Here is a 22883-nt window from a genome sequence, read left to right as displayed (position 1 = left end):
GTCAAGAAAGCACTTGTAAGGGAACTCAAAAAGGCCACTGGCACTCTTATAAATCGGGGCGACTTTACAGTCGCTCTGGAGGCTGCGAGCCTCCGACTTCAAACGCATATCACCCTTCACTCACACGACTCTGCAACTTTAGGCGTACAATATCCAAGACCCGATGCAAGGCCACGGATTTAATCCAAACCATTCTTAACTAAGCCAGTCCCGGTTAATTACTGGCGCGATTCTTAGTGGCACTCAATCTGATTAACGTAGTTTTTCTTGATACACGACCACATACATGCGCATTGTGGATAGTTGCTGAGCAAAAAGGTCATTTGGTATGAAAAATACAGCCAGTCCTTGTCTCCTCATGACGCCTAACCCTTCCGGTGGCGATGCGTGGCGGGTTTTTCCGGGAGTTCCACTAGGCGAAGGAACTTTTGAAGCTTTGGCAAATATTCTTCCTTGGGCGTGATAACGTTTAGGAGAGCCAAGATAGGTCTCAAGGTATCGTGGCAGTCTGAAACTAATTTCGAAATCTGGGTTGCCTTTTCTTCGTCGGATATATCAACGCCAAAAATAGGCGCCCGATTCACAAAAGCCATGTAGCGATCAACCAGTTCGCCCAGGGTTTCACCCTCGTCGTACTCAAAGGCCTGAAGCTGTTTCATGAAAGTGCAACGAGCCGTCTCCGCATCTCCAATCACAGCGTGTCGAAGCTTCTCAACAGCCTCGCCTGGACGAAGACACAAACGGATCTCATCCAGGAGCGAAGGCTCGCAAGTCTTGCGAATAAACTTCAACAAGGACATCTGGATAAGAGGCGGGCAGTATTCGTCCATGTCCGCAAAGGTGCAGCAGCACAAAGTAGTTATCATCTTGAGAGTGTGTTGCCAATCGACATAAGAATCAAAGTCATTTAGCTTCTGGTGAATGACAACAAGGTCGTCCAGTCTCATGACATCTTGGGCAGTCAAAGCTTCTGCAGCTTTGCAACCTGCCGTCTTTTCCTTCACTGGAGTTGCAGGGCCAAAATCCACGCGGGAAGATTTTGGCGTATCCATGGTGCTTGTCGCAGTGTCGTCAGACTCCTCACTCGTGTGTAAATCGTTAGTAGAGCAAGGACGTTGGGAATTTCCGCTGTCGTTCGAAGTGCCAAAGACAGCGTTACCGTTAGCACAAGCAGTGGTTGAATTTTTGACGTTGACACCATCGAAGCGAAAACGGTAGTTGTTGCCGTCACTGCTGGCCTTGGTGCTAGAAGCGTTATCCATGTCGGTGTATCCAAATGTAAAGGGAGGCCCTTTATGGGCAGTAGACCCGGAGAAAGCGGCGGTGCTGGTGCTTCCAGAGATCTTACTAGAGAGCTTTCTATTGGTGGCAAAGGGTCTATATGGAGACTGGCTGGAGAAAATACGGGTGGGCAGGATAGAAGTGGCCGTAGCAGTGGTTTTGGTCTTCGGAGGTTGAGCCATCAAGGCACGACAGGTTAAAGTTCACTAGAGGTAGTTGTAAAAAATCACGAAATGTACGGACGTTCGAATCTTCGCGGAATTGGCACAACTGGAGATAGCGAAAAGTGAAGAAGAAATCGGAGGAGGGACAAAGCTGCAGCCATTTGTTAGCATACAGCCCCTAGGCCCCTAAACCAGCCACATCATCTCAGAGCTGACACCCCAGGCCCCAGGTATGTCTGAAGGCCTGGTACGCCACATTATCCCAGCTTCCCCACATCACACGCAACTCGGGCACCAAACCCTTGTCTGCCCGATACCGGCTTGGGCGGGGTGACGATCACGGCCTCAACCCCAAGTACATAGAGCACTAGGTAACACCGTACAAGCCCGATCCCCTTGGAATGGTTTTTGCTCTTCAACATTGCATTGTGATCGATAGCTTTCCTGCCCAAGATCCAACACCATTCATTATTAAATATTACATCGCCAGACTACCAGACTCCCTGATAACCCGATGATTTTGTGCCGTTGTTTGTTAGGATTTGACCAATGACTGACTCCATCTGAAGGTTGATTTTGTCTTTGACTTCTTCAAAAGCGTTTCCAATAGTTTGGCCCCATAAAATCCACAATGGGCACGGTAGATCTTTCGAATATAAAAGGAATATTGTTCCCTCTTCAGCATGGAGATTTGAACTTGGAGCTCATAGACCCTCCTTCTCTTCTTCTCTGGTAAACTGAATCGCGTGTTGAGTTGAGATAAGGGTACAACGGTAGCACGTGATCAATGATCACGTGTCATAAGGACCCACAGCATCCCACGACATGGGAATATAAAGCAAGGCTTTGGGCATGGAAGAGAATAGGAGTTAATAGTTGAAAGGAGAATGATTTACTAATTTATTCGACCTACCCCCCAAAATCGCGTGACATTTTGGAACATACTTTGCACACAAGGACAACAGTAAGTCCTCCTGTTGAATACCGATGATTCTTGATTCTACATCATATCGAAGTGACAAAATGCAGATTATGCATACGAACAATACACTTCATCATTGCATACCAAATACTGCAAGGTTAGAAAACTACCAGTTGTAGAACCTATAACTAGCCTCATGGCCTCTATCACACGTTGTGGCTTCAAGGGGCACCTACGGACAAAATGGCGAAGCCTTGCTCAAGCTCCTTCTTGCTGGGCATCTTCTCTAGTCTCATCAACTCTCCTGCTTGAACCATGACTGGGTCCTTACCCATGGTGGCGACCGCTACAATAGTGTCTCCTTTCGTGTAGTATGCCACAAAGGCCCCGGCCATGGGGTCTCCTTGCAGAACGACGTCATCGTATCCAGCCGCCGTGTTGCCGCAGTACCGCAGCTGCGCCGCCAGTGCTGACCAAAACACCGGGATAAATGCTTCAGGCGTCGGTCCCGAAGTCCCTGCAAGATGGCCAGCTGCAACGCGCCCGGACTTTTGCGCTACATTCCAATGTTCGATGCGGGTCGGCTCGCCATTGCCGCCTGGTCCGACGTACGGCGCCTTGCAAATGTCACCCAAAGCGTACACGTCCTGGAGTCCCTTCACTTGGTAAAATCCATCAGTTATGAGAGAGCCATCGGACTCTAGAGTAAAGGATGGGTTGCCCTTTAGGAACTGAGTTGCAGGCTTGACACCTACGCCCAGGATCACCAAGTCTGCAGCCAGTGAGGTGCCGTCCTCTAGCTCCACAGAACCAACGGCTGATGAATCCTCGGAAGATGGAAGGGCACGCTTCGTTGAGGCAGAGAGGTAGAACTTCACGCCCTTGCCCTTGAGGCCCTTTTGAATACCGGCTCCGACGGCTGGTCCAAGAATCCCGTCAAGGGGCGTCTTCTCCCGACCGATCACACAAACAGAGTTGTCAGCAGCGGTAGCGTTGGCAACCTCGAGACCGATGAAGGAGGAGCCGATGATCACAATCTTCTTGCCCTTGGCCCCAATAGCCTTTGTAATGGCCGCCGCATCTTGAGCTGAGCGAATTGTGAAGACGTTCTTGAGCGACCCATCAAGACCCGGCAGGGACAATAGATTGGCCACACCACCTGTTGCAAGCACAAGCTTTTCATAGGTGAATACTTTGCCTTTGGCTGTGCGGACCTGCTTGTCCTTAACCACGACATCTGTCACCTCGTCGTAGACGAACTTGACATTGCCCTCGTCATACCATTCCTGTGGACGCAGAGCAATTTTCGCCGGATCGCCGATCAGTGCCTTGGATAGCTTCGGCCGGTCAATGGGAAGATATCCCTCGCGAGAGATGACAGTGATGTCTCCACAGTAACCCTTGAGACGGAGGCCCTCGACAAGGCCGATAGTGGCACTTCCACCACCGACAACCAAAATACCATTGTTTTCCGAGCCAGTCTTGCCAGCAGGGGAGCACTTGAAGCGAGGCTTGCGGCGGCCGGCTTTCAATACGGCGGGATCACCAGTGACGTACACGGATCCTTCACGTTCGGAAACCTTGAAGGTGGGGAGGGCGTCGAGGGCGGGGGCGTCTTCTATATCACCAGTTTTGGCGCTAAAGCAGGCTTGGGTTCAAAACAGAGCATTAGCATTCGTTATCCAAAAGTCAGGAACTTGAGAATGGAAGATCTTACCGCCATGCCATGGGCAAGTGATGCGTCCGTCTTTAGTGACAACGCCCTTTACGAGCGGCGCACCATAATGGGTGCACTTGGGACCAAGAGCCTGAACGGTTCCTCCCGTGTTGACGAGAAGGACCTTGGCGCCGTCGAGGCCCTCGACTTCGACTTCCAGTTTCTCACCGGATTCCTGAGGAAGCACCGAAATATCTTTCAACTTAAACTCGGAGGCCATTTTGGACGTTGTTGCTGGTATTGTTGAGAATATACAAGAATGATTTGGATGTTGCCAACAGCGAATATCCAATGACAATGACCGTATTATATAGTTACCGAAAGGGGGGGGGAGGAAAGAGGATATAACTGATAGTTATAAAGCAAAGAAAGCAACGGTACGGCAAGCTAGTGTCTTGAAAGCTCCGTGCCACACTGTTGGATGTCCGTCCATATCTCCTGTACTTGTACATATACATATGCCGCGTACATCCTTTTCCCAAGTACAGCTTGCCAAGCTCAACGGCAAGGCTTTCCTGTGAGAAACTCCGCCATCCTCAATCCATCTTGACTCAGCACAAGCAAAAGAGCCACTTGTTTATTATGAACATGTATACAACTAGGAGAAATCACATGTATATGGTATGACCAGCCCCCAGCTTGGAGACATCGCCGCGCGGGAAGCTCAATTTAGAGTGCTTCTTTAGAGCGTTGCAAGAATCGATGTCAAAGCCGGCCAATGACAGGGCTTTATTTTAGAACTGGTCTTTTGCCATTGGCAGGATGGCCCTGTGTGGGGCTCTATTATGCAAAGAACATGGCCACCAAGTATACGTAACCACTACCGGCGAGGTGTCAGTACTACGATATCCAGCGCCCATCGAATCTAGATCAGCCCTTACAATTTCATGTACAAAAACTGCAAATGGACGCAGGACAGGAGAAATGTGCACCATAATAGTTGAACTAACTAGCTTTAGTTAAACCTAGAAAAGCAATAAAAGTAGACGACGCGACGTTAGTTATCAAGAGATGCCGTTAGTGTTATCGAGGGAGGAACAACAAGGTTGCCATTTAGCATGTTTTTGTGATTCACGTGATTGGGGTTACACCAAGTCCCTAGGGTTAATTATCAGCCACAATGACTGGAAACATTCAATGATGAGACCTCGTCTTCACAATTCATCAAAGACCATCAGAAAGGACGGCCCGCCAAACCCACCAACGGACCCGCAAAGAAGAAACCGAGTGGCCCGCCTGAGAAATCGGCGCCTCCCGCTCAACCTCAACAGGAAGAAAACAAGAAGCGGTCTCCCGAGGGCGAACACCCCGCCGCTCCAAAACCGAAATCGACACCCTCCTATGCCGCGATCCTGGCGGTCCCCGACGACAACAACAGCAAGTCCCTCGACATCCGGGCCACGAAGACCAAGACTAAAGCCAAGGACAAACAAGCCGCTCCCGACACAAGCAAACACCGAATCTTCCTCCGCCTCCCCGCGGACTCCCCGCAAAGGCACGCCGGCGCCGCGGAAACCAAGAAATTTGTCGTCAGACACCTGGGCGTGAATGCTGAAGACCTGAAAACGGTCAAGCAGGTCAACACCGGCTTTGCTCTGTCCTTCGACTCACAGACAACCATGGCTGCTGCCCTTACTAAAATGGACAAAGCCTCCGCGGTCTTCAGTGGCTGCACAGTCGACACAGCCACCAAGTGGCACACTTACGTGATTAATCGCGTACCCAAGAACACACGCAACCTGGTCGGCCAGGTCAGTCTGGTAACCATCCAGCGCATCGAAGAGGAGATCGAGAGCCAGCTCGGTGTGTGCGCCACGCGCGTGGCCTGGTCAAAGCACAACCAGGACTCCTCCCCCACCTCCTCAATTGTCTTCTCGCTCGAGAAGCCCCTCCGAACCTCCCTGAAGCTCTTTGGCTCCAGCGCCCCGGCCATCAAGGCCAGACAACACGAACGCGTCCAGCAGTGCGACGCGTGCTTCGGCTTCCACCGCACTGACGGATGCCCCCGAAAGGAGCTCTGCCCCAGCTGCGGTCAGCGACAACACGTGGGCCCCTGCCCAAGGCCAGTCACATGCGTGAACTGCCACGGCCCCCATCCCTCCAAGGATTTGGACTGCCCGGTCCGACCGTATGTCAGGAACGGGATTGTGCGCCAGCTCCCCGCGGAAGCGATAAAGAAAATCCGCGCTGGCTTCGCCCAAAAGCCTACCCCGAAAGCCCCGGAGACCGGCACCAACGAGAAAAGCCCCTCTCCAACCGAGGAACCCCTCGCCCCAACGACACAGTCGGACGTCATGGAAGTATCTTCCGACTCCGATTCCGAAACCCACTCCTCCCCCGATTCGTCTACATGTTAGGAAACCCTATCAGGACGATCCGAGGACAGGAGACCACTGACTCCCACCCCCCTCACCTTCGTGTTTTTCAAGCGAACGTGGGCAGGGGCGGCCCGGCACACGACCTTGCTCTCCACTTAGCTGAGAAGAACAAGGCGGATGTCGTACTCCTCCAAGAACCATACACCTTCAAAGACAGGCATGGTGCTGTCCGTACCAAATGCCACCCTAATTGGGACACTTTCCTGCCTGTCGCTGACCCTGAAACCCGACCCAGGGCTATAACCTTCATCCGCAAAGAAAAAGGTCTACACCCGATTCAGCTATGCCCGACACGCACCGGCGACTGTGTATGGCTGCAACTGGAAAGGAGCGGAAGAGAAATCCAAATTGTTAATGTATATCGCCACCAAGAGACCCTGGCCGCTGACTTGATCAGATGGCTGGACCCGATCTTTGGGAAATGCCTGATAGCAGGAGACTTCAATCTCCACCACCCCTACTGGGAACCCGGAGTGCCAATTTCGAACGGAGCGAGCGTCTTTGCCGACTGGATCGACGAGGTGGGTCTCTCTCTAACCAGCCCTCCCGGCGTCCCGACACATGCCAGAGGGCACACCCTAGACCTATGTCTCTCCAACATCCCAGATGTTGAGTCCGAAATAGCTAGCACTCTTGACACTACTTCCGATCACTCCACGATCTGGACAAGGATCCCTTTTGGCAAGCCTATCCCACCCGAACCTCTACCCGGTTATACATTAGCCGCCGAGAAGATACCTGAGCTCAGACGTACATTCAGATCGCTCCCTCTACCCCACCTCCCTCACCCCGACTCCCCTCCCACCACGACGTTACTAGACGAGGCCGTAGAGTGCCTGAACCGGTCCATTGAAGCCGCCTTGGCCGCCACTATGGAGAGACGAAAGAGAGCCTCCCGCAGAGGCACCCCCTGGTGGAACGAAGACTGCAAGGATGCCGAGCGAGCTTACAAGGACGCCATCCAAACAACGACCTTTGACATCGACAATCTGATCAAAGCAAAAAAGAACCTACGCAACGCTGTACGCCGCGCTAAGAGATCGTTGAACAAAGAGAGAATCGCAGACGCCTCTACCCCCGACAGCCTGTGGAAAATAGCTAGATGGCGCAAGCCCAACAACCTCTCTGGAAGTCCCCCTTTGCAGGACGGCGACAGAACCGTGGTGACCCCCTTGGAGAAGATGGATCTGCTGGCGAGTCGACTCCTCGATCGAGGTGACCTGACGAGGGACCTAAACCCAGGAGGCTATCACACGGCCCCTGCCCGCAGGATCGACATGGATACCGAATTCAGTCAAGCAGAAGTCCGCCGAGCAGTGATAGGAGCGAAAAACTCAACTCCCGGCCGTGACGGCATATCAGTGGCCATCCTAAAAGCCCTTTGGGGCGAACTCGAGGCCTTCGTGACATCCTTATTCTCCCTGTGCTTCAGATGGGGGCATCACCCTGCTCACTTCAAACACGCCGAAATTGTGGTCATCCCCAAGCCAGACAAAGACCCTTCTCTCCCTGGCTCATGGCGTCCCATCGCCCTACTACCATGCCTCGGCAAAGGCCTCGAGAGGCTCATCGCCAGGAAGATTACGTTCCTAGCCCTCGAAAACTCAATCCTCCACCCGCAACAATTTGGCGCCTTGCCGAAAAGAAGCGCATCTGACCTGGTGGCCTGCGTCATCCATGACATCGAAAGAAATTGGGCGGAGAGCAAGGTGAGTACCTTATTGACCATGGACGTTAAAGGTGCTTTCGACGCAGTCCTCCCCGGTCGGCTCCAATGTCGGCTCCGCGAACAAGGCTGGCCCTCATACTTGACAAGCTGGGTGGGTTCCTTTATCTCCGACAGAAAATGCCGGCTACGGATGGGCTCGATCCGATCGACAGGGAAAAACATATCGTGCGGTGTTCCACAAGGCTCTCCGGTATCCCCCATTCTGTTCATGCTGTTCCTTCAGCCTCTGATCAGCACCAAACACCGATTCAGCTACGCAGACGACGTGGCTATTCTCGCCAGCGGCCGGTCGCCCCTGGAGTCTGTAGCCTCGGCTCAGTCTGCTGCTGAGAAAATGCGAAAATGGGCTCATGAGAACGGAGTAGAGTTCGCACCAAACAAGACTGAGGTGCTCCACTTCACACGATCCCGCCTCCACCCCCACCCTCCGGTAACTATTGGTGGAACCACAACTGCCCCGAAGAGCTCTATGAGATGGCTCGGCTTCTGGCTCGACTCTAAGCTGTCGTTCAACAAGCACGTAGAGACATGGTCCACCAAGGGGCGCAAAGCAGCCAACTTTCTGAGATCCATCTCGAACACGCAGAGCGGAGTCCCTCCTGCCATGGCCCGACTTGCGGTCATTGCTTGCGTGATCCCTACCGCAATGTATGGCGCAGAAACGTACTGGCCAGGCCTCCACCGGACGAGCTCCAGAGGCAATCAGGTCTCCACTCGGGCTAAACACCTCGCAAACAGAATAGAGGGCACGCTCCGGGTCGCGATGAGAGCGGTGCTGCCAGTATGGAAGACTACGCCCTCCTCAGCCCTTCATCGCGAGGCCGCAATCGCCCCCGCCTTACTCCTCCTGGAGAACAAACGACAAAGGTTAGCCGCTAGGTGGACAAGCCTGGACCCTGCTCACCCGCTGGTATCTCGAGCCAACGCCAGCCCTGAAACTAGACTCGGCCGAACTCTTTCCCTGATCGAGCACAAACCGCCAAGACCCAAACTGATGCCCCCGCCCAAGACGGCACAACCGACCAAAAAGACCAAGGAAGGCTACGACTTCTCCCCGCTCCGGAAAGCCGCCGACACCCGTGACATCTTGGTGTACTCAGATGGCTCCAAGCTTGAGGATGGCCGCACTGGCTGGGGATTTGTCATCTTCCAAGGTGGCCATCTGCTCGGAAGCGGTCGCGGCTCCCTTGGGACGAACCACGAGGTCTATGACGCTGAGATAGCCGGTGCACTGTTCGGCTTGAGGATGGCCCTCCAGACCCCATGCACCTACTTAGCCGACAACATCCTAGTAGTCCTAGACAACCAGGCCGCTCATGACTGCCTCCTCCCCGGGGCCACACCGACAGACACCAGCCAAGACCGCATCCTTGAGTTCCACTCACTTGCTGGCACTTGGCCCAACCGACACCGCTACCCTCGAGTGCAAGTGGGGCAAGTCCTCCCGTTCTGGGTCCCTGGACACAAGGGCATTCCCGGCAACGAAATGGCTGACACTCTGGCAAAGGAAGGCGCGTCTCTGACTCCACCACCCAACCTCACCCCCTCTATCGCCCACGTTCACCGTGTGGCACGCGAAAGGCTACGCGTTGCGTATGCAGAATGGTGGGCTACCTCAGCCCCCACGTCATACAAGGACCTCGGGCTCACGGCGACACTGAAGGCCCCCTTCGAGCTGACAATCCCTAGAAAGACTCTTGGTTGGCTACTCGCTGCTCGTTCCCACCACGGGGACTTCGAAGAATACCACGAGCGCATGAACCACGCCAACTTTAAAGCCACATGCTCATGCGGGAAACGAAAAGATCCCCTCCACCTCTTCTTCTGTTGGAAAGGCAAACGTCTGTCGAAGGTCTTCACCAGGAGGCCCATACACATGACAATCGACGACACCCTGACCACGAAACAAGGTGCACGCGACTTCCGCAGGTTTGTTGAAGAAACAAAATTCTTCGTAGATATATGCCCGTAGCCTGTAGCTTGTAGCCATGTTTTGGTGGACGGTAGGAGAGAAAGCTCAGCCAGGATAGCGCTGCTTGAGTCCCCTCCCGCTCCCCAGTTCCGACCGGTTTTTCCCCTTCTTCCGGGGTTCTTGTACCACATAACTTTTCCTTTGTTTTCCGGACCTTCACCTTGGAGGGATTTTCGAGGACCCTAGGGTGCCTCGACGTCTAACGATCCAATAGGGTCGGGTCCACGTGACCCACAGACAGACGTAAAACGCAATAATAATAATAATCAAAGACCATCAAGGCAGCCTGGCCCTGAGCTTTTCCCATAACTCAGTACCCTATCATCCCTCCATTCTGGCTGGGTGTGAAAGGGTGAATGTCGTAGTGTAATCCTAGCCCTACCTATCATCCAGCGCCACACGTAAACGCCACATGTGAACGCCTCACAGGACCTCACCACCTCCCCTCAAATACTCCTAGATAGCCCAACACTCCTCTGTGTTTATCAATATTTTGTTTTTTGTTTTATTACTTTTTAAAGTCACGCAGGGTGTTATCACGTGCAAAGCAACCCTATAGCACAGGGCTTGGGGTTGGTGTCACGTGAGTCGCACCCTCATCCTGGTGGGGACATGCGGACTGTGTGGGAGATCTATGGCTGGCCGAGCTTACAAGGACGCCATCCAAACAACGACCTTTGAAATCGACAATTTGATCAAAGCAAAAAAGAACCTACGCAACGCTGTACGCCGCGCCAAGAGATCGCTAAACAAAGAGAGAATCGCAGACGCCTCTACCCCCGACAGCCTGTGGAAAATAGCTAGATGGCGCAAGCCCAATAACCTCTCTGGAAGCCCCCCTTTGCAAGACGGCGACAGAACCGTAGTGACCCCCTTGGAGAAGATGGACCTGCTGGCGAGTCGACTCCTCGATCGGGGTGACCTGACGAGGGACCTAGACCCAGGAGGCTATCACACGGTCCCTGCCCGTAGGGTCGATATGGACACTGAATTCAGTAAAGCAGAAGTCCGCCGAGCAGTGATAGGAGCAAAAAACTCAACTCCCGGCCGTGACGGCGTATCAGTGGCTATTCTGAAAGCCCTTTGGGGCGAACTAGAAACCTTCGTGACATCCTTATTCTTCCTGTGCTTCAGATGGGGGCATCACCCTGCACCCTTCAAACATGCCGAAATCGTGGTCATCCCCAAGCCCGACAAAGACCCTTCTCTCCCCGGCTCATGGCGTCCCATCGCCCTATTACCGTGCCTCGGCAAAGGCCTCGAGAGGCTCATCGCCAAGAAAATCACGTTCCTAGCCCTCGAAAACTCAATTCTCCACCCACAACAATTTGGCGCCCTGCCGAAAAGAAGCGCATCTGATCTGGTGGCCTGCGTCATCCATGACATCGAAAGAAATTGGGCGGAGAGCAAGGTGAGTACCTTATTGACCATGGACGTTAAAGGCGCTTTCGACGCAGTCCTCCCCGGTCGACTCCAATGTCGGCTCCGCGAACAAGGCTGGCCCACACATTTGACAAGCTGGGTGGGTTCCTTTGTATCCGACAGAAAATGCCGGTTGCGGATGGGCTCGTTCCGATCGACAGGGAAAGACATATCGTGCGGCGTCCCACAAGGCTCTCCGGTATCCCCCATTCTGTTCATGCTGTTCCTTCAGCCTCTGATCAGTACCAAACACCGATTCAGCTACGCAGACGACGTGGCTATTCTCGCCAGCGGCCGGTCACCCTTGGAGTCTGCAGCCTCGGCTCAGTCTGCTGCCGAGAAAATGCGAAAATGGGCTCACGAGAACGGAGTAGAGTTTGCACCAAACAAGACTGAGGTGCTCCACTTCACACGATCCCGCCTCCACCCCCACCCTCCGGTAACGATTGGTGGAACCACAACTTCCCCGAAGAGCTCTATGAGATGGCTTGGCTTCTGGCTCGACTCCAAGCTGTCGTTCAACAAGCACGTAGAGACATGGTCCACCAAGGGACGCAAAGCAGCCAACTTTCTGAGGTCCATCTCGAACACGCAGAGTGGCGTTCCTCCTGTCATGGCCCGACTTGCGGTCATTGCTTGTGTGATCCCTACCGCAACGTATGGTGCAGAAGCGTACTGGCCAGGCCTCCACCGGACGAGCTCCAGGGGCAATCAAGTCTCCACTGGGGCTAAACACCTCGCAAGCAAAATAGAGGGCACGCTCCGAGTCGCGATGAGAGCGGTGCTGCCAGTTTGGAAGACCACGCCGTCCTCAACCCTTCATCGCGAAGCCTCAATCGCCCCCGCCTTGCTCCTCCTGGAAAACAAACGACAAAGGTTAGCCGCTAGGTGGACAAGCCTGGACTCCGCTCACCCGCTGGTAACCCGAGCCGACGCCAGCCCCGAAACTAGACTTGGCCGAACTCTTTCTCTGATCGAGCACAAGCCTCCAAGACCCAAGCTGATGCCCCCGCCCAAGACGGCACAACCGACCAAGAAACCCAAGGAAGGCTACGACTTCTCCCCGCTCCGGAAGGCAGCCGCCACCCGTGACATCCTGGTGTACTCAGATGGCTCCAAGCTTGATGACGGCCGCACTGGCTGGGGATTTGTCATCTTCCAAGGTGGCCATCTGCTCGGAAGCGGACGCGGCTCCCTTGGGACGAATCACGAAGTCTATGACGCTGAGATAGCGGGCGCGCTGTTTGGTTTGAGGATGGCCCTCCGGACCCCCTGCACCTACTTAGCCGACAATATCCTGGTGATTCTAGACAACCAGGCCGCTCATGACTGCCTCCTCCCCGGGGCCACACCGACAGACACCAGCCAAGACCGCATCCTTGAGTTCCACTCACTTGCTAGCACTTGGCCCAACCGACACCGCTACCCTCGAGTACAAGTGGGACAAGTCCTCCCGTTCTGGGTCCCTGGACACAAGGGCATTCCCGGCAACGAAATGGCTGACACCCTGGCAAAGGAAGGCGCGTCTCTGACTCCACCACCCGACCTAACCCCCTCCATCGCCCACGTACACCGTGTGGCACGTGAAAGGCTACGCGTTGCGTATGCAGAATGGTGGGCTGTATCAGCCCCCACGTCATATAAGGACCTCGGGCTCACGGCGGCCCTGAAGGCCCCATTCGAACTGACAATGCCCAGAAGGACTCTTGGCTGGCTGCTCGCTGCTCGTTCCCACCACGGGGACTTTGAAGAATACCACGAGCGTATGAACCACACCAACTTCAAAGCCACTTGCTCATGTGGGAAACGCAAAGACCCCCTCCACTTCTTCTTCTGTTGGAAAGGCAAACGTCTGTCGAAGGTCTTCGCCAGGAGGCCCATGCACTCGACGATCGACGATGCCCTAACCACGAAGCAGGGCGCACATGACTTCCGCAGGTTTGTCGAGGAAACAAAATTCTTCGTAGATATTTGCCCGTAGCCTGTAGCCTGTAGCCTTGTTTTGGCGGACGGTAGGAGAGAAAGCTCAGCCAGGATAGCGCTGCTCGAGTCCCCTTCCGCTCCCCAGTTCCGACCGGTTTTTCCTCTTTTCCCGGGGTAGATGTACCACATAACTTTTCCTTTGTTTTCCGGACCTTCATCTTGGAGGGATTTTCGAGGACCCTAGGGTGCCTCGACGTCTAACGATCCAATAGGGTCGGGCCCACGTGACCCACAGACAGACGTAAAACGTAATAATAATAATAATAATCTATGGCTGGCGCCCGCATTCCGCTGGGCGCGTGGGTATAGCTGTACATGGGTAGGCTACGAAACTACTGGTTTGGTGGCTGAGGTCTTTCGACCGGTTCAGCCACAGGCAATGGAGCTTTGGGGTGGTGGTGTACAGGCACTGCGTACTCTGTAAGAAATTTGGATGCTGCGAGGTATTTGGCGAAGCGGATGGCGCCTTCTGGGGTTCCGAGGAGTCGTTGGATGCTGCCAAGCTTAAGGTTGGGCGCGGCGGCTTTCGCCTGCCAGTGTGTTTATCAATAAAACCCCCAGTTCAACTTACAATGAAGCCTCTGATATCTGATCTGGGTTTCAATGTTTGATTCTGCAGCGAGCTTTCCGATTTAATAGAATGACTCAATATGAATTGTACTTTACCGATCTCTTCTTGACACTAGACATTACAATACCACCATATTTTAATCATCCATTGTTGCAGGCTTTGCGGGACATCTACATCATAACAGAAGAATAAATACTTTTCTTTCCATACCGTCTGCCCGAAAGATCCAGTTTGCCTATTTTATGCTTACCCTCTCTACGCAACAATCTCCTCAGTCTCCTCCAGTACATCCTCAATCACCTCCTCCACAGTAGCCTGAGCGGACTCGGGAACATCCAGCGAGGCCATCTTGAGCTGCAGCATCTCGGCAACGGGATCCTCAGGGAGACCCAGAGCCTCACGCTCCTCAGCAACCTCAGCGACAATGCTGTCGTAGAATTCGTACCACTCGCGGAGCTTGCTGCGGCGAGCATCAACAACGGCCTGGTCGGCCGAGGCACCACGTTCAGCATCCTCCTGTTCGAACACACGCGAGTACTCGCGCAGGTTCTTGCGAATGGCCTTCTGCTCCTCCTTTGACAGGAGCGTGGGGGGACGAGGGCGCCATGACAGCAGCTTGAACTTCTCGAGGTGCTCCTCACGTAGAAGCTCGCCGCGGAAGTCGTAAATGTGATAACCGTTCTCAACCTGTAACATAAACCATTAGTAATCTGTATTTATGGAAACATGCATCATGTCGTAGAAAACTTACACCGTGCTTCCAGAAGGAAGACCAGGTGGCCAGGTAGCGACCAGAGGGATCCCACTCCAGATCGGTGACACCGTAGTGGTCAGCAACGTTCATGAGCTGAAGGTTAGCCATGAGGTCCTTCTCGCCCTCAGGTTTCTCGCCCTCAAAGTCAACATCGTAGAACTCTAGGTCCGAAGCCTGCTGGTTGTGGACAGTGGCAATAACAACAAACCGACCACGGGGAGACCAGTAGATAGCGTTGCTACTCTTCTTATCAAGTGTCCGAAGATGCTTGAAGTTGCCAGGGTGGGGACCCTTAATCTTCTCGGGGCAGTAGACGGATACGGATGATTTGACGGGAACGGCAGCACCAGCGGGGGTCTCGGGGGTGGTGATGATGATGAAACGGTCGCCCTTGGGCTCCCAAGAGAAGTTGCGAACAATATCCTTGATGGAGCTGACAACCTCGACGGGCACACCCTTTTCGCGGATGCGGAAGATCTCGAGAGTCGCCTCCTGGAACTTTTTGGATTTGGAGTGACGGTCGACCTTGACGCACAGGTACTTGGCCTCTGATTGCCAGTGCAGCTTGGCATCAGTGACACTGAAAAGATTCAGGGTACGGACGATTTCCTTGGAAGGAACGCTCATCAGACCAACCTTGGCGGGGTTGCTGCCCATTTCAGGAGTCCAGTAGCAAAGCAATTGCTCATAGGTCTTGACACCCTCACGCTGAGGAGTAGCAGGAGCCCACTCGAATTCCATAACACCGTCAATCTTGATAGAGGTCTTGTCCAGCAAGTTCATGCGAGGGAGCTCGTAGATGGAGAGGGATTGGCCAGGGTTGATACGAGCAACGTACTTGTCGTCAGCAGACCACTTGAATACAGGCCAGTTGGCGAAGGGGCGCTTGCCAGTGCCATCCTCGGTAGGAACCTCGAGGTTGCTGAAAGAACGAAGAGGAACACCAGTCTCAATATCCCAGATAACAAAGTTCTTGCCATCATCATCAATGGAGAGAACGGGGTGACCTTCCTCGGGAATGCTGATGGGGCGGGCGGACCAAGTGGTCATGTACTTCTCAGTGTTGGAGAAGTGAACCAGGTTGCAGTAAGGGTGGGCAAATCTGCGAAGACGGCTCCACGAATCACCACCCCATAATTGCACACCCTGAGCATGGGCTGATGTGAGATAGGTACCGAGGGGAGACCACTGAACAAAGGTCTCGGTCCAATTTTGCCGGCTAACAATGTTTTCCGGGTTCTCCTTGTCGTTGTTCCAGAAAATGCCGACCTGCTCGCCGTGCTGCATAACAAACTGGTCGCGGCCACGCTCACTGGGGTCGGCCATGAAAGAGCGCAGATGCTCCTTCTTCTCGAAAGGCTCAATCTCGGGGGGGGCGTAGTTCTCAGAAACACGGCCCTCACGGCCGTAACGGTCAACATCGGACATCTTGTTGACGCGCATGGTGTGCTTTTTATCCAGAGCCACACCATCCAGCTGGCGGACAGCGTTGGCGGCTTCGTTGGGGGTGTTGTACTCGACAAAGGCGAACCTAAATTCGGTTAGACACGATGCGCCAGGGGATTTCAGGTCACTGTGAGTCCAAGACTTACTTAAGCGACTTGCCGTTCTCGCCCATGGGCATGTATAGCGAATCATCGCGAAGGTTTCCAGCAGCAACCAGCTTCTTGGTCAGGAAGCGAACAAGCTTGGGCTTCTGCTCCTCAGTGACCTCGGGAAGACCGTCAACCACGACAAAGGTGTCGTAGCCAGACTCCAATTGGACCTCGAACTTTTCGCGCAGATCAGACAGATCAATCTCTTCCTCATCCCACTCATCTTCGTCGAGGTCCGCCTCGCGGAGGTGATCGAAAGAAGGCGCCATATTGAACGGTTGTTGTCGTTGATATTGTAATTTTCGTCGTGGGGCAAAGGCGGGGTGGGCTCAAATGAATGAGTCTTTGGGTCGTAACAAGTGGCAGCTTTTTGTGCCGAAATTCGGGGAGAAAAGTCGGAAGTCCAACGTGTGGTGGCGTTTGGACGTGCTAGTTGACGAGAAATGGCCAACCAAGGATATTATGAGGTCGTAAGTCTTGTTGCAGACACAGTAGCAGACGATCAAATGAAGGCACTACTAAGGAAAAGTTGTGGGATGAATTTCATTGAACTCTTTTTTTCGAGGGTGTGTGCGGGGGGCCGTGTGAAGACAGTGCGCAGGCATGCCAGTCCTCGCCTCATCGTACACGATAACAGCTCAGCACAGTGCTATCCACACGGAGGGGCCCGGGGCACCGGGGATTCTACGGCTAAACCCTACCTCACCGAGGAGACGGCCCAGGCAGAGGAGCATTGGCAAGTGGAAAGTGGGAAAGGAAAGGAAAGGCCAGGGGTAGCAGGCAACGGAGGTGCAACGAGGGGCAGAAGGACAGCTCCAGGCTGAAAATTTCCAGCATCACTAGGCTTTGAAAGCAATCATTCAGGAGCAGCACTACTACAAGCCAGATCACCATCTTTGCATCACGCCGAGGCTTCTTTTTCCTTAGCCGTGCTGCACTTATTCTATTTCTTTCCACTTCTTCCACCACACTCTTCGCTGCATACCCCCACCTCCAATTGCAGTAATGGTGAGTTGGCTCCCAAGCTTCCACTGCCCGCTAGACGATTGAGTCAACATCAACATGTGCCCCTCCTAACCGTCAGTCTTTGCCCTATAGTCTTCGTTCAGCCCTACCCAGATCTTTGAGGACGGCACCACCCAAGAAAAGGGTGAGAATGCCCGTCTGGCTGCCTTTGTAGGCGCCATTGCCGTTGGTGACCTGGTCAAGAGCACTCTTGGTCCCAAGGGCATGGACAAGATCCTGCAGTCTGCGTAAGCTCCCCTGTTGTTTTCCTCGCGTCTCGGACGCCATCTAGCCGCAGAAAGTGCGTCCAGCTACTGATATTATTGCCAAATCTTTATAGTTCCACTGGCGAGATCATGGTGACGAACGACGGTGCGACTATTCTCAAGGCCATTGCTCTCGACAACGCTGCCGCGAAAGTCCTAGTCAATATTTCCAAGGTCCAAGATGACGAAGTTGGCGATGGCACTACTTCGGTTGCCGTTCTTGCTGCTGAGCTCCTGCGCGAGGCCGAGAAGCTTGTCGACAAGAAGATCCATCCCCAGACCATCATTGAGGGCTACCGGATAGCCTCTAGCGCCGCCCTACAGGCCCTCGAGGCCTCTGCTGTTGACCACAGCGGCGACCCTGCCGCTTTCCGTAGAGATCTCCTTGCCATTGCCCGGACGACCTTGAGCTCCAAGGTCCTGGCACAAGACCGTGATCAGTTCGCGGAGCTTGCCGTTGACGCCGTTCTCAGACTTGGAAAGACTACCGATCTCAGCCACATTCAGATTATCAAGAAGGCTGGTGGAAAACTATGCGAATCCTACCTAGATGAAGGCTTCATCCTCGACAAGAAGATTGGTGTTAACCAGCCCAAGAGACTAGAGAAAGCCAAGATCCTGATTGCCAACACTTCCATGGACACTGACAAGGTCAAGATCTTCGGTGCCCGTGTCAAAGTAAGCTCTACCGGCAAGCTAGCCGACCTCGAGAAGGCCGAGAAGGAAAAGATGAAGGCCAAGGTTGAAAAGATCAAGGCGCACGGCATCAACTGCTTCATCAACCGCCAGCTGATTTACAACTGGCCCGAGCAGCTGTTTACCGATGCCGGCATCATGTCCATTGAACACGCCGATTTTGATGGTATTGAGCGCTTAGCTTTTGTTACTGGTGGCGAGATCACTTCAACCTTTGACCACCCTGACCAGGTCCAACTGGGCTCATGTGACCTGATTGAGGAAGTGATGATTGGCGAGGACACCCTGATCAAGTTCTCGGGTGTTGGTGCTGGCCAGGCTTGTACCATTGTGCTACGCGGCGCCACCGAGCAGCTACTCGACGAGGCCGAGCGCAGTCTTCACGACGCGCTCGCCGTGCTTTCTCAGACTGTGAAGGAGCCTCGCACCACTCTAGGCGGCGGCTGCGCCGAGATGCTCATGGCCAAGGCTGTTGAGGGCGCCGCTACCCGCGTTGAGGGCAAGCGCCAACTGGCTGTCCAGAGCTTCGCTACTGCCCTGCGCCAGCTGCCTACCATTCTGGCTGACAACGCCGGTCTGGACTCGGGTGACCTAGTTGCCCGCCTGCGCAAGGCCATCTACGACGGCATGACCACTTACGGTCTAGATCTGCTGACCCCCGGCGGCGGCATTGCCGACATGCGCGACAAAGGCGTCATGGAGGCGTACAAGCTGAAGAAGTCGGTTGTATCATCGGCCAGCGAAGCTGCAGAGGTAAGTAGTATGGCAATACTTATAGGCTCATATCCCCTCTCCCGCCCACTTAACCAACATATCTCGAAGAATCAGAGGCTAACTTTTCCTTCTAGCTGCTCCTGAGAGTGGATGACATCATACGCGCGGCGCCGCGGGCGAGAGAAAGACATTAAATGCCGTTACTGTGCACGCAAAAAAAACAAATATCTGTCTCTCGGAATACTATACCCAATTCACAGCCCCTTTCTCTTCTTTTCTTTTCTCTGTCTCTGTCTCCCATCCTCTCTTCCTCTACTTCTACACTCTTGACCTCTCTCAACAACTCACGACCAACACTTCTCCATGTCATGTTTCACACATCACTCGACCCACCTATAGATCATAAGAGAAAATAAAAGGCGTATCTTCGAAGGACCATTAATAAGTATTACGATTGATATGTAGTAGCTCTTCTTTATTTTTTCTCAAGATTATGCATGTCACGAGAGCAACTAAGGACTGATATGACACCAAACTTACTGAGTACATATGCACAAAAAGAAGAACTAGTTATTGCGGGTTGGTTCAACTCTTTACATTAGACAAAAAAAGAAGAGTTTACCTCAACCAACGTAAAAGTCTAAAACATGAATTAAAATAGAAGTTCATAAAAGTATGTGGCTGCATTAGGGGGAGAGGGAGTGAGGCAACGGTAGCACTGTTATAGTGAAGCAGCGAGAAGGGCAAAGAAACAAACCATGCAAATTCAATTGCTTCAGGTCTGTCAGACTTTGCCAGCCTCACGGACAAGCTTCATCCAAGCGTCCTCGGCGCCAATCTCGGCCACAGCTTTGCGAGGCTTATTGTGGCCTTCCAGCACTTGTGTAACACTTTCAAGCGTTTTGCAGCCAAAAATCTCACCCTCATTGCGGATCATTAAGGCTACAGCCGCCCGCACAATTACCGTGTCACCCTCGAAAGCATATACATCCCACAAGCGGGCTGCCTCATCAATAGCTAGACAACTGGTGAATAGGGCGGTAAAGATGGAATTCAGGTAGGCGTCGGGTCCGAAAGGCATAGGCGTGCCATCGGGTGTTTGGGAGGCGACAGCGGTATCGCAGAGAGCATTAATATGGTCGTACAAAGGGCGCGATCTATCTTTTAGCGTCTTCAGGACAAGATTGTATGCAGAAGACTTGGCACCCTCGTCGTGTGTGAAGAAAGAGAGTGGAAGAGGCCGGTTTAAAACGTTGGCCAGGGAAATAAACGTTTCAGTGACGTTAGGCAAGTTGAGAAGTAGCAAAGCCGCGATAGTCTAGAAGCCAAAGGTTAGAAAACATACTAACTTAAGTAAACGGCGAACTCATTTCAACTTACATTACACCCAGAAATATACCCAATATCTCCACGATACATGGCGTAGGCGCAAAGTACGTTAATCAGACTTTCATGCAAGGGGCCACCCGACTGGAAGATCTTGAGTTCCATCCAAGTGCTTTGTTCGACGTCTCGTCGTACCATGGAAAACCACTCGGCCTTTCGAGAGTCCTCGGGGTCACCTTTACCATCGGCAACTCTGGTTTCAACCTCACGGACTCTTTTTAAGGCAGCCTCAAATGACCCGCGAGTAAGGCCAAGTTCATTTCCAATCGCACGGGCCCAGACAATACCTCGGCTGCGAGGAGCCACACCGCGCCACCAAAGCTCTCTAGTCTTGCGTTCGCGAATAGCGTCTGGCCAGCGAGGAATAACGTTGTCCTCCCAAATACGTATCAAGTTTTCGGCATTGGAATCGCGGTTGGCTTTGGAAGTAGCTTTGGCGACCTCGCGCTTACGCTCAGCCTCTAAGCTCTTTGCCATCATCCTCTGATATTCTTTGAGGTGTCTTTTTTCTTCATTTGGGTCCTTGGGGGGTAACCATGAAGGGCGTGTTCTGGAAAGGACCGCTTCCTTTTCTTTGGAAACTGGTAAAGGATCGATTATCCCATCAGATTTGCGTAAAGGTGGTAGTTCCGGTAATGGGGAACGACTTCTTTGGCGGTTACGTTCTTGAACCATTGTGTCTAATGATTGTCGGGAAGATCCCCAAGTCGCTGGTCTCTCGACGCGATTTGTATCCTGATGTTCTTCGAGTTTTTCTGTCAACATACGTGCCTCTGGGCTCAGCTCAGCCATAGCAAGATTCCAGCTGCGTGCCCGCATTTTAAGAGGAGCAGCGGCAATTGGAACCTGAACGGGATCCTCCGTCAGGCCTGAATCGGACTTCCAACTTGGGTACTTGAGGCTGCCGTGAGCGGTAGCTACAGCAGGAGTACCATTTCCAGCAGGGCGGGTCTTGGAACTGCTTGGAGAAGGGGAAGGCGGACCACGACTAGATCTACGGCTCGGCATTCGTTCATTCATTGGGCGAGGCGAAATAGGAACATTGTCGAGTATCAGGCCCTCAGGAATGTCGTTCCCATCGTCTTCGTCGCATTCACGTTCAAGTTCGATAGAAGATTTCCGGGAGTGATTTGCTTGCCAACTCATTCGTCGCGGCTTAAGAATTATTTTGGAGTCATCACGCATGTTGGGACTCCGGCTACGGCTTTGACTCTGAGTGCGCATCGGTAGAGGCATTCCGCCAACGCCGTTCTGGTGACAATTAATGCCATTGGGGCTATTTAGGCCAGTTAGAGAGCCCGTATTCGTATTGCGAAAGTTGGTATTGATGTTGACTTGTCGTATATTCGTTTTCAAACTAAGCAGTTCCGGGCGGGGACGGCCATTTAGCACGGGAGATGTTAGAGGAATACGAGCTTTATTGGGGGTTGAAGCTGTGAGATGCCGAGAACTGTTCGAGCCCTTGAGGCTAGTCACAGGTGCGGATGTCGAGAGCGAGGTGGGGACGGAAACCGAAGTTACCGGGTCATGAATAGAGGCCAGAGAGCGAGTGGAAAGCGACGCATCGTATATGCTGTGATAAGGGAGCTTCGGGGTCAAGGAAACATCATCTAAGCCAATGTCTTCGAAGTTGCTCACGTCGGAGAGAGTGCTATCGTCAAATGGTGCTGAAGCACGCGAGGAACTCTTAGATGTCGTCATACTGATCGGGGCTCAAAAAAAGCGTATGACAAATGGGTCACAAATACATGTGAAAAAAAAAAGGGTCGATGAGGTCGACTGGAATGCCGTGGCGATGGAGGGGTTTACAAGGGCCCAGCAGCGTATTTTATGTAAGAAACAATGATTATTGTTCTGTAATTGACGTAGATTATGGTGGCTTGACACGCAAGACTAGGCAAGGCGATGTCCGAATGTGCGAATGTACGAATTTCGAGCTCTGCTGAAAAGAAGACGCAGCACTCTACAGTCTCGGCTTAAGATCGTGAGGCAGATTATACAGATGCAAAATGAGGTAAGAGACGGCTTGTAGACGAAAAGAATAAAATTTAGGCGTTACAAGTAATGAGCGACGGAGCAGAGATGATAAGTAGCGAGGAAATGAATACAGAAGAAACTCGGAACGAGTGAACGAAGATATTAACGGCCAATTAAGTTGTTGACAAGATGACAGAAAATGGAGTGGAAAAGGGAGGAAAATGCGCTTAAGGACGGACGACGTATTCCAGAGCCTTCAAAGCGAAAAAGAAGAGAAAGAAAGGATGAAGAATGAGGAGATGGAAAAGGAACAAGAATGAGGGTGAGGATTATGGAGCAGGGGGGAAATGG

General features: G+C 52.9%; 7 protein-coding genes across 7 annotated transcripts; 3 read left to right on the top strand and 4 right to left on the bottom strand.

Annotated features, from left to right (window-relative positions):
- Positions 1–365: 365 nt before the first annotated feature.
- Positions 366–1463, bottom strand: BROUX77_003933 (uncharacterized protein; the record flags this gene model as incomplete). Its single annotated transcript, XM_073748639.1, has 1 exon — positions 366–1463. The coding sequence occupies one exon, from the start codon at positions 1461–1463 to the stop codon at positions 366–368; it is 1098 nt and encodes a 365-aa protein (XP_073606358.1).
- Positions 1464–2588: 1125 nt separating this feature from the next.
- On the bottom strand, positions 2589–4304 carry BROUX77_003932 (uncharacterized protein; the record flags this gene model as incomplete). The annotated part of the gene is made up of 2 exons (XM_073748638.1): positions 2589–4015; positions 4085–4304. 2 exons carry the CDS (start codon positions 4302–4304, stop codon positions 2589–2591), a joined length of 1647 nt encoding a protein of 548 aa, XP_073606357.1.
- A 684-nt stretch (positions 4305–4988) lies between these two features.
- BROUX77_003931 (uncharacterized protein) lies at positions 4989–10163 on the top strand (the record flags this gene model as incomplete). The annotated part of the gene is made up of 4 exons (XM_073748637.1): positions 4989–5010; positions 5255–6436; positions 6514–8171; positions 8415–10163. The coding sequence occupies 4 exons, from the start codon at positions 4989–4991 to the stop codon at positions 10161–10163; spliced, it is 4611 nt and encodes a 1536-aa protein (XP_073606356.1).
- A 634-nt stretch (positions 10164–10797) lies between these two features.
- BROUX77_003930 (uncharacterized protein) lies at positions 10798–13566 on the top strand (the record flags this gene model as incomplete). Its single annotated transcript, XM_073748636.1, has 1 exon — positions 10798–13566. One exon carries the CDS (start codon positions 10798–10800, stop codon positions 13564–13566), a length of 2769 nt encoding a protein of 922 aa, XP_073606355.1.
- Positions 13567–14394: 828 nt separating this feature from the next.
- On the bottom strand, positions 14395–16757 carry BROUX77_003929 (uncharacterized protein; the record flags this gene model as incomplete). The annotated part of the gene is made up of 3 exons (XM_073748635.1): positions 14395–14826; positions 14891–16424; positions 16486–16757. The coding sequence occupies 3 exons, from the start codon at positions 16755–16757 to the stop codon at positions 14395–14397; spliced, it is 2238 nt and encodes a 745-aa protein (XP_073606354.1).
- A 736-nt stretch (positions 16758–17493) lies between these two features.
- BROUX77_003928 (uncharacterized protein) lies at positions 17494–19363 on the top strand (the record flags this gene model as incomplete). Its single annotated transcript, XM_073748634.1, has 4 exons — positions 17494–17496; positions 17587–17741; positions 17834–19208; positions 19304–19363. 4 exons carry the CDS (start codon positions 17494–17496, stop codon positions 19361–19363), a joined length of 1593 nt encoding a protein of 530 aa, XP_073606353.1.
- Positions 19364–19953: 590 nt separating this feature from the next.
- BROUX77_003927 (uncharacterized protein) lies at positions 19954–22256 on the bottom strand (the record flags this gene model as incomplete). Its single annotated transcript, XM_073748632.1, has 2 exons — positions 19954–20487; positions 20550–22256. 2 exons carry the CDS (start codon positions 22254–22256, stop codon positions 19954–19956), a joined length of 2241 nt encoding a protein of 746 aa, XP_073606352.1.
- Between the last annotated feature and the right edge of the window lie 627 nt (positions 22257–22883).

Source organism: Berkeleyomyces rouxiae (genome assembly GCF_048999995.1).
Source record: "Berkeleyomyces rouxiae strain 22BRR77 chromosome Unknown BrBRR77_ptg000003l, whole genome shotgun sequence".
Taxonomy (NCBI): Eukaryota; Fungi; Ascomycota; class Sordariomycetes; order Microascales; family Ceratocystidaceae; genus Berkeleyomyces; species Berkeleyomyces rouxiae.
This window is presented reverse-complemented; position numbering and strand designations above follow the sequence as displayed.